The sequence below is a fragment of the Mustela nivalis genome, assembly GCF_964662115.1.
Source record: "Mustela nivalis genome assembly, chromosome: 20".
NCBI classification, from domain to species: domain Eukaryota; kingdom Metazoa; phylum Chordata; class Mammalia; order Carnivora; family Mustelidae; genus Mustela; species Mustela nivalis.
In genome coordinates, this window is record NC_139039.1 from 24685275 (window position 1) to 24700185 (window position 14911).

Sequence of the window (14911 nt, forward strand, 5' to 3'; positions counted from 1 at the left end):
TTGGTTTTCCTTCTGTCCTTCCTTACACTGAGCCATAAATACATGGATAAGTAGCAACTGTGTATAAGTGGCAACATTAAAAAATTGTGATTTAGCTATTTTTTTAATCATGTGGTTGCTTAATGAAATGTGACACTGAAAGTCTTGTCTGCGGTATGTGTCTGTAATGCTTTTACTTTTGGTTGTTTTCCAAAGAGTTAATTAGCGATAAGTTACTTCAAATTCTATGCAGTTCTTTGACTGTGATCCTAATTACTATTTTTATTTTGGTTCTTTAGACCCAAATAAGCAATTCAATTATAGGGATAATTATGACTACAAACCTTGTTTGTGAAACAGAGGCCTTGTATAACCATCAGAGATAATGAATTCTCTCTATGTGTGAAAATAGTGTATAAGCATTTAACATTATAGAATGATGAATGACCAGTTATGATTCATACTCAATGGAACAGATAAAATATATGTTCTAACTAAACTTTATGTTTTAAATAAGCTTTTCTAAATTACTAAGTACTAAATTTCTAAGCCATTTAAATAGGGGACTGTTGGGTGGATAACAAAACCTCTGATTTAATAATATATTTTATTAATGCAAGACCAAGTTAAAAGAGATAATTCCTTCATTGTCTACTGATTTTGACTCTTTACTTCCATGTTCTTTTATAAACATGTATGTGTACACGATTAGATAAATTTTATACAAAATTGTGTTTTAATATAATAGGAAAACAGATAAAGAGAAAAGGAAATTCTATAATCCCACTACTAGTGATTTAATCTTTTTTCTATCTTCAAATATACATGTGTATATATATTTTTCCCCTGTATTTTGTTTTATATATTTTTAATCTAAAAGACTAATTACTCTAAAAACAATTTTCCATGTTTTTGTGTTAACATCCTGTGTTTTCTTGCATTTATGGTTTCTACTTTTTACATTTTTTTAAACTAAAGTAAAATATACAAATTTAAAAATTTTAAATTTTATTTTAAAATAAAATTTACCCTTTTAGCCATTTTTAATGTATAATTCAGTGGCATTGAGTATATTCACAATGTTCAAGAGCATCCTTTTAGTATAGGATAATGTCATATGAAAAACCATCGTTTATTTAACAGAGTCTTTATTGTTGGACATCTGAATTATTTCCATGATTTTCCATAAATAATGCTTTGATAAACATCTTGATGCAGTCTTGGTTCAGCTAATGCTAAAATTTTTTTTTTTTTTAAATGTGGTACCAGTTTATACTCACTATCTGTATGTGAGCACAATTCCATTACCCTGCACTCTGTTTCATACCAAGCATTTTTGGTTTGCTTTTTATATTTTAGATCTAAAAGTATTAGTAAAAAGTAAATACACTCTTTGCCATTTTGCTTCAGATTTGTAATGGATACTTATAAAAATGCCAGGTGATAAGTTTTTAAAAAAAGGATCTTATTTTAGGTTACCTGTTTATTATTGAAGAAAGGAAATTATCATTCTCAAATATTATCAATGCATTGATTAGGGAAATGTGAGTTTGCCTTGCAGACTTTATTCAAATCCATAGAAATCATGAAACCTTCATGAGCAAGGAAGGCATCTATGGCCCGATGGAGAGTAAGGTTGTGATAATAGGGTGAAGGACACTGAAGTTAGAGAAATAAACAGAACCTAACATCTGTAAAGTTGTGCAGGTATTAAGAAATGAACAGCAAGATGGGGATAGTTATATTTAGCATGTATCCTATACTTTTGGGATTTCAGTTAGTGATACAGAATTGACCTCTTTTCACTGAAAATTTTTCAACTGAATTTGAAGGATATTTTCTATGGAAACCCAGTTCTGACTTTGTAATATGGATCTGTGGAAAATGTCTTTTACTTGGGAGACTTTTTCTTAGAGCTTGTTTTCCTGGATTTAATGAATTTCTGTAGATAGTATGGAGAACATATCTTGAAATAAATCTTTTTTTTCTATATTCCTCGTAGTGTTCATTTAGTTTATATGCATAAAATGAAGGAAGATATGACCATTTTATTCTTTCAGTTTTATTTTTATTTTTAAAATTTTTTATTTTTTATAAACATATATTTTTATCCCCAGGGGTACAGGTCTGTGAATCACCAGGTTTACACACTTCACAGCACTCACCAAAGCACATACCCACCCCAATGTCCATAATCCCACCCCCTTCTCCCAACCTCCCTCCCCCCAAAAACCCTCAGTTTGTTTTGTGAGATTAAGAGTCACTTATGGTTTGTCTCCCTCCCAATTCCATCTTGTTTCATTGATTCTTCTTCTACCCACTTAAGCCCCCATGTTGCATCACCACTTCCTCATATCAGGGAGATCATATGATAGTTGTCTTTTTTTGCTTGACTTATTTCGCTAAGCATATTACGCTCTAGTTCCATCCATGTTGTTGCAAATGGCAAGATTTCATTTCTTTTGATGGCTGCATAGTATTCCATTGTGTATATATACCACATCTTCTTGATCCATTCATCTGTTGATGGACATCTAGGTTCTTTCCATAGTTTGGCTATTATGGACATTGCTGTATAAACATTCGGGTGCATGTGGATCACTACATTTGTATCTTTAGGGTAAATACCCAGTAGTGCTATTGCTGGGTCATAGGGCAGTTCTATTTTCAACATTTTGAGGAACCTCCATGCTGTTTTCCAGAGTGGTTGCACCAGCTTGCATTCCCACCAACAGTGTAGGAGGGCTCCCCTTTCTCCGCATCCTCGCCAGCATCTGTCATTTCCTGACTTGTTGATTTTAGCCATTCTGACTGGTGTGAGGTGATACCTCATTGTGGTTTTGATTTGTATTTCCCTGATGCCCAGTGATATGGAGCACTTTTTCATGTGTCTGTTGGCCATCTGGATGTCTTCTTTGCAGAAATGTCTGTTCATGTCTTCTGCCCATTTTTTGATTGGATTATTTGATCTTTGGGTGTTGAGTTTGCTAAGTTCTTTATAGATTTTGGACCCTAGTCCTTTATCTGATATGTCATTTGCAAATATCTTCTCCCATTCTGTCAGTTGTCTTTTGATTTTATTAACTGTTTCCTTTGCTGTGCAAAAGCTTTTGATCTTGACGAAATCCCAATAGTTCATTTTTGCCCTTGCTTCCCTTGCCTTTGGCGAAGTTCCTAGGAAGATGTTGCTGCTGAGGTCGAAGAGGTTGCTGCCTGTGTTCTCCTCAAGGACTTTGATGGATTCCTTTCGCACATTGAGGTCTTTCATCCATTTTGAGTCTATTTTCATGTGTGGTGTAAGGAAATGGTCCAATTTCATTTTTCTGCATGTGGCTGTCCAATTTTCCCAGCACCATTTATTGAAGAGGCTGTCTTTTTTCCATTGGACATTCTTTCCTGCTTTGTCGAAGATGAGTTGACCATAGAGTTGAGGGTCTATTTCTGGGCTCTCTATTCTGTTCCATTGATCTATGTGTCTGTTTTTGTGCCAGTACCATGCTGTCTTGATGATGACAGCTTTGTAATAGAGCTTGAAGTCCAGAATTGTGATGCCACCAACTTTGGCTTTCTTTTTCAATATTCCTTTGGCTATTCGAGGTCGTTTCTGGTTCCATATAAATTTTAGAATTATTTGTTCCATTTCTTTGAAAAAGATGGATTGTACTTTGATAGGAATTGCATTAAATGTGTAGATTGCTTTAGGTAGCATAGACATTTTCACAATATTTATTTTTCCAATCCAGGAGCATGGAACATTTTTCCATTTCTTTGTGTCTTCCTCAATTTCTTTCATGAGTACTTTATAGTTTTCTGAGTATAGATTCTGTGCCTCTTTGGTTAGGTTTATTTTCAGTTTTATTTTTGATGCCACTTTCTAACTACATTACACAGTAAGTAATAACATGCAGGTAGTGATACTTAGTAAGACCAAATAAAATTTCAGGTAGGAACGAAAGAATCATTAAGAACGATATTAGCTTCTAAAGATAAAACCCTAATGCTTACAGTCTTCTTTCTTCTTAATCCATTGCAGTGTGGCTTGTCATCATTGCACTATAATTTAAAATTGTCAGTGGCTTTTTTACCCCTCTAAATCCTTATCATGCTGTACTTCGCATAGTGTTGTTGTCCTTTGACTTCCATAATGTACTTTCTTGGTAATTTTTACTTTTCTCATTGTGTGCCTGGTCCTTCCACTGATTCAGATCCGTTTTTTTCCCCCACTTTTTCTATCTGAAAATTGTTATTTCCTATCAGTTTTCTGGTTCTTTCTTAATGCCTGTATTCGCACTTGTTTGTCATATTGTTTCCTCAGACTAACTAAATCCAAGCTTGCCTTGTTTTACTTTTAGTTTGCCCACCAGTCCCAAGAGTAGATATTTTGGCATTATCTTTAGTTCTTCCTTTTCAGAGTTCTCATAACCAAACTATTACCACATATTTCTGGTATCCATACATTCTTCTCTAGTTCTTCTGGTATAATGTTTAGTGTTGTAATTTGTTTTAGATTTGGCTGTCAGCAGTATTTAATTAACCTTTATTTCTTAAAATAGATGGATTTTATGCGTATAATTTTTTCTTGCGAAGCATGAGGGCAAAGTGAATACCTTGGATTGGAGTCTTACTCAATTTTGTATTTCTAGCAGAGTTGCCCGGCACATAAAAGGTGTTGAAGAAATGTCCTTTGGAAAAAATTGAAAAAGTCTTTTGTTCAAAGACTTAAGGAAGAGCTTTCTTCCATCCAAGTACTAACCAGGCCCAACCCTGCTTAGCTTCCGAAGGAAGAGCTTTCTTAGTTCTGAGTTCTGTTAACAGGAAAGAATCCATTTGAATGGTAGCCATTTTTTTCTTTCTTTCTTTCTTTTTTTTTTTTTGTTTTTTTTTAACTCTTTTTACTATAGAAGACAGTATTGCTAGCATTCCTATTTGGTAATATTATTAAATAAATATTAATGGTTCTCTTTACAAAATTGTTTCAATGTATATTTTTCCTCTTTTTAGGGTTTGGAAGGAAAGATGTCGTAGAACACTTACTACAGATGGGTGCTAACGTCCATGCGCGTGATGATGGAGGTCTCATTCCACTTCATAATGCCTGTTCTTTCGGCCATGCTGAGGTTGTAAGTCTGTTACTGTGCCAAGGAGCTGATCCAAATGCCCGGGATAACTGGAACTATACCCCTCTGCATGAAGCTGCTATCAAAGGGAAAATCGACGTATGTATTGGTAAGTATTATTTGATGATATCTAAGTTGTTAGATCAACCTGACAGGTATAACATTTTAAATAAAGGTTTACCATTTTTCTTTCCTTTTTCTTTTTATTGTGGTAGAAATCGTGTTCTCTCAGAATAAGAAGGCTTTATTACTTTTTACTCTTAGAAGCAATTTTTTTCCATCAAAAGGGAAATAAGGAGATGGCAATATAAACTTGGTTAAGAAAAGGATTCACAACATTAACTGTCCAAATGCAAGTCAGATGCTGACTGATGTGGAACATAATTTTGATGGATTACTATTACAAATTTAGTTAATTTACAGTCTCTTTAAAAGACTGCAGTTTTCCGTCCTAGCATCAAATGAGTGCCATTATAAAATACAAGGTCTTATTGAATTAGATGACATATTTGGATGCTTTAGGTTGATTCAAGGAAAGTCATCTAGCACTAAGGCAAAATCTTTTTGTTTATGTTGCTATGAGTGAACACTGGCTATTAGCACTGGGAAGCTTTCAGTGAGTGGCTCAAATACAGTGGTACAAAGCATAACATGTTCAACATGTGCCATAACCTAGAATAAAAGCAAAGTTCAGTAAAACTGAACTTTTCAACCATTTTAAATTTCAAGATGATATGAAATTGTATTTAGAAACATTTCTTTCTCTTTTGTATTTATCTAAATTGTGTGTGTGTGTGTATCTAGTATTTTGCTTTACTGTATACCATTCATTTTTAAATCTAAAACAAGCTTCCAGAAGACCAGTATTTATTTCTTGACCTTCAAGATGGTGGATATTTGTTTAGTCTGTGGCAGGTTGATTTGCATAGTTGTCTTCTGGGAGGACATCCATTTCAAGTTTAGTCTTTCATGTTTATCTTTATCATAAAACTCAAATATATAAATCATTTTTAAAGATGTATGGTGGTATCGTTATTAAGATTTTTCTCTCTCTAAATAGTTATCTTATTCCAGTGTCCAGTGTATTTTTTATTTTCCCTCCAATTACTGCAATGCCTGATGTATGACTTCTTTATCACATTCTCTGTCATTGTCTTTTGTTACTTCCACATCTTTTGACATGAGCCCTTGGATACCCTGGTCCTTTTTGATCTTTGAGATCTTCCATTTTCATTTTATTCTCCCATTTCCTCCTAAGTCTTTCACTGACCACATCCTGAACTACATTATTACCTAAAACTACCCTGAAAAGCTTGAACTTTTAAGTATCCTCTCTGACCACAAAACCTCTTTAGTTGTGGTAAGTTACCATGTGATGATTAGTATTTGAACTTGATATGTATTCTTACCTAATCTAGAGTTATAACTTCCCTATCTTCATTCCTTCTTGCTTTACCTTGTGAAGTATGTTGGATTCTTTTGTCATTAGTCACACAATTTTATATAGTTTTCATCTTCTCCAATTATCATTTCTAGGCTTCAGTGTTCTATTTTCTTACCTCTACACCTCTGAATTTTCCATTCTATCGGTGCTTTTAATATCTTACCGAAATGAATATTCTTTCCTCTTCCTCCTAATCCCCCTCCCAACAGTACATAACGAAAATGCTCCTTTTATCTAGGTTCTGTTGAAATGAAAGACTAGATGTAGGATGTGAATTTTTAGAGAATGGATCTCCATAGCCCCCAGCCCCATGATCTGTAGTGTACTTTGGCACATCATGTTTTCCTTCTGTTTAACTTCCTGTGTCTTATAAAAGTTGAGGGAAGGGAAAGGGCACCTTTGAATTATAATCAAAATATAATTGAGGATACAGCTGCTATTAAAATAGTTATTATGGGAAACAAGATTGGTTGTAGACCCTTTTGTACATTTAATTAGCTTTCAGGAACCTGTTAGGAAACCAAATATATCAAAACCTCCCATAGTTTATGTATCATACCTTCTGAATTTGAGTATAGTTAAGGGATTTTAAAGTGTTACTATAGGCAAATTTCCACTTTGGGACAACTGGTCAAAAGCTTGAGTGTGATGGTTTGGAGAGATTAGTGTGCAGAATTAATTTTTGAAAGGTTTTTGCCTTGATGATGAAATGCTGACCTGATTTTTTTCATATTAACCGTATCTCTATATGTGAGGTAGAATAGAGAATACTTTTGATTTTATAAAGTTAGAGCCAAGACACATTATCACTGGCTTAAGGGAAGCAGCAGGATGGTTGCTTCAAAGCACGCGTTTTGGGACTATATGGTGACCTGACTAGTTACCGGCTATATATGAAACTAGGGCCCACTTAACTACCCTGTTTTATTAGATGTGAAACGGGAATGCTTGGATTCTCAGGAGGATTAGCTGATGACAAATGTAAAGTTCTTAGAGTACTTGATATGGTGAATGTTAAATAATAAATATTGGTTGCTATCTTTCTTAATTGAAATCTAGTTGACGTATGTTATATTAGTTTCAGGTATACAACATAGTGATTAGACAATTTTATACTTTATGCTGTGCTCACTACAAGTGTAGGGACCATCTGTCACCATACAGTGCTACTTATCACAATACTGTTGACTATATCCCCTGTACATTTTTATCCCCATGGCTTATCCCTTCCATAGCTGGAAGCCTGAATCTCCCACTCCCCTTCACCCATTTTTCCCATCCCCCCTCTGCCCTCCTCTTTGGCAGCCATCAGTTTGTTCTCTGTATTTATGGTTCTGTTTCTGCTTTTCGTTTGTTTGCTTTGTTTTTAGATTGTACAAATAAGTGAAATCATATGGTATTCATCTTTCTCTGTCTGATTATTTCCCTTAGCATTATACCCTCTAGGTTCATCCGTATTGTAGTAAATGGCCAGATCTCATCCTTATTATGGCTGAGTGATAGTCCATTGTGTGTGTGTGTGTATATATATATACCACATCTTCTTTATCCATTCATCTTTCTTATCTTTCATATCTTGGCTATTGTAAATAATGCTGCAGTAAATATAGGGTGCACATATCTTTTTGAAGTAGTTTTCATTTTCTTTGGGTAAATACCCAATGGTAGAGCTAAAGAATCATGTGCTATTTCTATTTTTATTTTTTTTTAAAGATTTATTTATTTGAGGGAGAGCAAGTGCGAGCGGGGGAGGGGCAGAGGGAGAGAAAAAGAGGGGGAGAGAGAGAGAGAGCGCGAGCAGGAGACCCCCTACTGAGCACAGAGCCCAACATGGGGCTCAATCTTATACCCCAAGACCACGACCTAAGCCAAAATCAAGAGCTGGACATTTACCAACTGAGTCATCCAGGTGCCCCTTTATTTTCAATTTTTTGAGGAACCCCCATACTGATTTCCATATTAGCTGCATCAATTTACATTGCCACCAACACAGCCTGAGGGTTCTTATTTTCCACATCCTCACCAACACTTGTTATTTTCTGTCTTTTTAGGTCTAGCCATCTGACAGGTGTAATAGCAGTTATTAATTGCTATTATTACTGCTAAGATCTCAGCCTGAATTCTGACTTTAATGTAATGTAGATTTCCTGATTTCTTCTCTTTGCCCATTATTGACTTTTTTTAAAAAGGCCAATTTATAAAAGTCTGTCCCAACAAAGCAAATAAATGAAAAAAAAAGTCAGACTCATAAATACAGGAATAAAGTAGTGGTTGCCAGAGGGGAAGGCCGTGGTGGTGGGAGGGGTATGGGCAAAACGCATGAAGCGGATTAATAGGTACAGATTTCCAGTTAAAAAAACAAAAAACACTGAGCCTGGGTGGCTCAGTGGATTAAGCCTCTGCTTTCAGCTCAGGTCATGATCTCAGGGTCCTGGGATCAAGCCCCGCATCAGACTCTCTGCTCAGTGGGAAGCCTGCTTCTCCCTCTCTCTCTGCCTGTCTCTCTGCCTACTTGTGATCCCTGTCTGTCAAATAAATAAATAAATCTTAAAAAAAAAATACAACAAAAAACAAAAAAGAAACAAAAAGTCTATCCCATGTGTTTCTTAGATGCTGTTTAGCTACCATAATAAAGAACAAAATACAGCCTGAGATTATTTTAAAAAATCAAGTTTTAAATGTTTGTATAATTAAACCAACTACTTAAGACAGAGGTCATGTTAATTATATTAATGCTGATGATATAATTTTTATATTTAACAAATCTAATTTACTTTAGAAATTAACATTTTTCTACCTTTAGAACTTATTCATTTCTCCCTGTTTCTTCCTACTCCCAGATATAAAGTCACCTAAAATTAAAATAAATGACATCTTCTTTTCTAAATACATGTCACGTGATTTTTTTGAGACTATCCAAGTGTTAGTGCTTTGAAATTCCATTTAAAAAGCCAAGTCGTAGATATATCTTTCACAAAGTTAATTGAAATAAAATCTGGGACTCCTAATAGACATTTGTCTTTTTTTTTTCTTTCTTTCTTTCTTTCTTTCTTTTTTTTAAATTTTGGCTAGCTAGTACCAGCTACTTTTCTGATTTTGGAGATTTAAAACAATGAGTGATCATTCTATGGAGAAATACAGAAGCTTCTGGAGTCCCACCTCTCTTGTTCCTATCTATCCTGCAGACAGGGATGGCCTTGTTTTGGTCAATCAGACAACCCCTTCTATACTGTTGAATTTTGAGTACAAAGCCTTAGAAATATTAAGGAATCATTCACTATAGCAATTTTGTTTCCTGCAGTGTTAGTAGTGGCCCCGCTCCATTAAGGTAGACAGAATTGGTTTCTGTCATTTCCAATGAATGCTGCAGAGATCTTGAGGATATAGCTAGGTGGAAGTTCCAGTATGGGGCCTCTAAGATAATCAAGAAATCTCTTAAATCTTTATATAATTTCTATTATCTACACTATTTACATTTATACCACACTCTCATTTCTTCTTCTTATACTCTGTGATTCTCAAGGGAGAAGGGGACAGAGCTAGTTCCCTTTGAAGACTTCTGGATTCCTCACCAGCATGGAACAGTGTGCTGACTTCATAGCAAACAATTTCAGTGATAATGGAGGTGTGTGGTTTTTAAGACCTGTGGGATTCTCACTGATTGGAATATCCAGCATTTAGATTTGAAAGCCCAGTAAACCAAGTGAAAAATTCTCAAAGAGGGGAAGAATGAACAATCAGAATATACCCAGAATTGCTGTAGGGGTCGGATAAATACCTGAATAAAAAAACAAAACTAAAAAAGATTCCCTTGGGGAAATTAAAGTGTAATGTGGAAGAAGCCTTCCTGAGGCCAAAACAATCTAATATTTTTCTAAGGTAAAAAATTCAATAGATGAATTAAAGAAAAACCACATTAGTAGCCTAAAGATCACATGAGAAATGACCCCCTATACAGAGCAAAATGTTAGCATCATGAAGTCATAAAGGTAAATAGATGCAGGAAGTCAATATTATTTTGAATACCTAATGTGGTAGGAGTTTCAGGAAGGAAAAAGAAAGAAGAAAGAAAAAAGGAATTGATAGAAGAGAGCAGTAGTAAACAAATGATAAGCTGGAAACACCCAAGTCTTGAGATTGAAGAGTCACAGAATTCCACGCTAGATTGATGAGAAGAGACACACCGAGGAAGACAAATGTGTATATACTGATGTTTTCCAGGCAGAAAGAGTTGAAAGATCCTTCAAGTTCCCCTGTAAAGGTGGAGGTTGGAATTAAGCAAAGGACTTTCCATTTACAACACTTAGGGTTTGAAGTCAGTGGAATACCTTCTAAAGACTACTGGAAGAAAAGTAACAGAAATTCTCTTGATAAAGAGGAGTTCGTCAGCTTTTTCGGGGTATGAGAGGCTGAATAGAGCAAGTGACATTATTTTAAAGAAACAAAGCTCCTGTCACTTGCTTTCTCTCTCTCTCTCTCGGTACTTTCAAATAATGCTTGACTTCATTTGTCTTACATGCAAAGACTAAGAGGATCCTTACTATATAAATATATCTTACTTGGAAACCTCAGATTCAAACTGCTACTTAAAGTCTAACAATTAGCAGTTTAAAACATTTTTCAGGCTCAGTGGCATTATATTATACTGCTTGGAGTCAAAAAGATGTGGTGGGTCTTTGAGCAAGTTCCTTATTCTCTTTTAGTATTAAAGTGACAGTAAGAACTGTACTTCATATAGTTGTTAAGGGGATTACATGTGAGGATGCAAATAAAGTACCTTCGCGTAATATCACCGTATATGCTCAGTAATTAGTAACTGCTCTCATGTTAGTAAAAAAATAACATGATCAAAAATAATATTCCTACCGTATTATATAATATTGATTCAGACATTTTTTTATTTATTAAAAATGCAAGAGAAAATGGAGCTGTGATGATACTTTTTAATATTATATTTTTAATATTATATTTTTTAAGCAAATTGGTTTATTAGGAGAGATTAGGTCAGCTATACAGAGTATCACTTAATACCATAATTAAAGTTAACTATTGAAATCAATTAATAAACATTCTTAGGTACAGTTCTTAATTTTTTCTTATCCCAATTTAAAATTTCAATTACTTATTTAATATGTAATAGGATTTCTGCCTCCCCCCCATTATTTACCATTTGGAGAGTCTTCGTTATATAATTGTATCTTGTCTGTTCTTTTTCTTTGTCATAGAAAAGGGCATGCCTTAGTTGGTTAGTATTCAACTGCATAAAACTTAAGTTCAGGGATGCCTGGGTGGCTCACTTGGTTAAGTGGCTACCTTCGGCTCAGGTCATGATCCCAGCATCCTGGGATCGGGTCCCACATGGGCTCCTTGCTTGGCAGGGAGCCTGCTTCTCCCTCTGCCTCTCCCTGCCACTGTGTGTGCCTGTGCTCACTCACTCTCTCCCCCGTCTCTCTGACAAATAAATAAATAAAATCTTTAAAAAAAAAAAACTTCATATCCTGGATAAGATTCTAGTTCAGAAAAAAATAAAACAGACACTATTACATTATACAGTTTATGTAATTTTTATATAAACATATGCACATATGTACGTGTGTGTATGTTTATGTGTGTGTGTGAAATTAGGTGATTAATCACCCAGCTGATCACTTGTTATTGTGGCCTGATAAAAAAGAAGTTACCAGCAATAGGAAAGATTTTGCTCTTAGAGTCACGAAGACTACTGTGGTCCGCTGCAAGAAACAGTAAATAGCAATCAGGGGACCTGGTGACTACTCTTGGATCTCTCATTAGTAGGCACTTTGACTTGGGACATATTATGGGGCAGATTACTCTCTGTACTTTAATTACTTTGTTTATCAAATGGAAATAATGGAACTATTCTATTTATTTATTTTTTTTACCTTGCTGTTATTTTATAGAAGTATTAGGGGATGGAGGAGGGTCATGTGTGTTACAGTTGTGCTTTTAAAACTTGTAGCTATAAGAAGGGACATGCTATATGTATTAGGCAAAAATAATAGCCCAAAAATGTCCACATCTCAATTCCTGGAACCTTAGGAATATTTTATTTTACATGCAAACAGAAATTAAGGGTATATAGATGGAATTATGGTTGCCAGTCAGCTAACCTAGAGACGGAGAGATTATCCCAGGTTATCTTGGTGGACCCCAAGTACCACAAAGTTTCTTCAAATTGGAGAAGAGAAGGAAGTCAGTGGTGCATTGTAAGAAGGATTCAACCAGCCATTACTTGCTTTGAATATGGGGAATAGGGCCATGAGCCTAGGAAAGCAGGGGCCTTTAGAAGATTGAAAAAGCAGAGAAATGGATTCTCTTTGAGAGTTTCCAGTATGGAATGCAGCCCTGCTAACACCTTGATTTTAGCCTACTGGGACACGTAGGTGTTCAACTTGAACCTTTAGAACTAAAATAACAAATTTGTGTTGCTGTTTTAAACTATTGGACTTGTGATAATTTATTATAACAGTAATAGTAAGTACTTTTTCAAAGTTTATTAAGATTTGGCATTTTCTAAAGAGAATAGTAGAATGTTTCTTGATATAATTAAGCTGCTTTCTTGGTAGTACTTAAAGTTTTGGCCACGTAGGGTAAGTAACAGTGTTGGTTGTATGTATTCTTAAAATAAATTCTTAAAATAATTATAAGGTAGATTAATAAATATGTAGTAGATTCATATTTGTACTTAAATTATTGTTTGGAGATATTTCAAGATTTGGGTTAAATAATGTGACTGACAGCATTTTAAAACGAGAGATTTTGTATTAAATTCAGCATGAAGAGCCCTTGTCCTTATACAGACAGATATTCAGATGGAACATTTTCTTTGTCATCATTGTCATCGAGTGCTACATAATAAAAATTTGAAAAACGGTGTATAACTTGACAGCCAAATTGTTTCTTATATTTAAAAATGGAAATTTTATTGTCTTCAGTATGTGGTGCTATTGAATATTTAGATTGAATTGAAGACTAATGAGAACATGGAGATTTCATTCTTGTCTACCTCTAAATCACTGTTATTACTGAGGGCAGATCTTCATTTTCTGCACTTGTGGTCCATGTGTTTCTAAAATGAGTCAAGTAAGCATTGTAAAGGTTCACTGTATGAAGTGCTTTCAGACCCTTCAAACTCTAATGAGCAGTTTGATATTTATAGTTTATTTGGTGATCCAAAAAGCAAAGGAAAGGTAATGTTGAATTCTCATAGTTTCATTTCACGTCTGAGTAGGAAGAAGTGAGGATGTGAGGGAATCGGTTAATGGCAGTGGGGAAAAGATAACAAGAATCAGTTGTCATTGGTATTATTGTCATGGAGAGCTGAATGCCAGGGCCAATTCTTAGCTGGTATGGGAATGGGGATTTGTCCTGTTAATGTTTGTTGATAGCTTGATTTGTGTGCTGTAGTTTGCTTTAGCTTTCCTTGAGAAAAGGAAATTTTGTAATTTAGTAGGGGAACCCTTAAATGTTAACTCTGGAAGGAAATGTTTAGTCACTAAATTGCTGGTCATGGCCAGCCACATGGCACTGGCTCTTCTGAGTTTACCTTCCCTTTTGAATTATTTTATTTCATTTATTGGTCCTTGGGTATCAGTTATAATAAGAGGTTTTATATCAGAAAACCCATTTCTTACCATAAAAATACTAAGATTTGTCATATAACTAAAAATATAGGCATGTACCTTGATAAACATTAGAAGATAAAACCAAACTCCTAATATAAAGCTGTGTTATAAATACTCCTTTGGGGTCATTTTTCTGCATGTACACAATTGAATTAGGACTTTCCAGTGGTGAGTGCAGTGACTGTATCTACATTAGTTTATTTTCCTGGTAAATCTCCCACAGGCAAACATAGGCATTCTTTATTGCCCCAAGAAATTTTTAAGTTCAAAATTAATTTTCTTTTTTTGGGGGGGATATTTTTATTGATGATTATGATTTTCTGATGTTATGCTAATAGAGTTTCTTGAAATTATAATGTAAGACTATTTTGCCTCCCCTGAAAACATCTACTAATACCTCTTTATCGTTAAAAGTTGCAGAGGAACTTATCTTTGCTGATGTTGGATGCGTTGGAGACATGCAGATTGGTTTCACACATTTTTGGATTTAGGATGCTTTTTTTCGGCCTCCTGAATCAGTACATTGTACCTTATTTCCCCCTCCATTGGTTGCAGTGGAGTTAGTTGGTCACCATTAGTCAATGGTGATTGCTAAGACTGTGTGGGACTTATGCTAAAGACATAAATGTGTTTGGTATCTGAGTAGGGGGCTTTTAGCTCTTAACTTCTTATAAGCTGACACTGGCTAGGATGGTCTAGGAATCCATCATTGTATACTGTAGAAC

The 14911-nt window shown here is 34.8% G+C and overlaps 1 protein-coding gene across 1 annotated transcript in view; it reads left to right on the top strand.

The window, feature by feature from the left end:
- TNKS (tankyrase) overlaps nucleotides 1-14911 on the top strand; it is a 207361-nt gene that overhangs the window by 25202 nt on the left and 167248 nt on the right. Inside the window, exon 2 of the mRNA XM_082715639.1 lies at nucleotides 4981-5205. Within this exon, the coding sequence (XP_082571765.1) occupies nucleotides 4981-5205 (225 nt within the window). The remainder of the gene's footprint in view (nucleotides 1-4980; nucleotides 5206-14911) is intronic.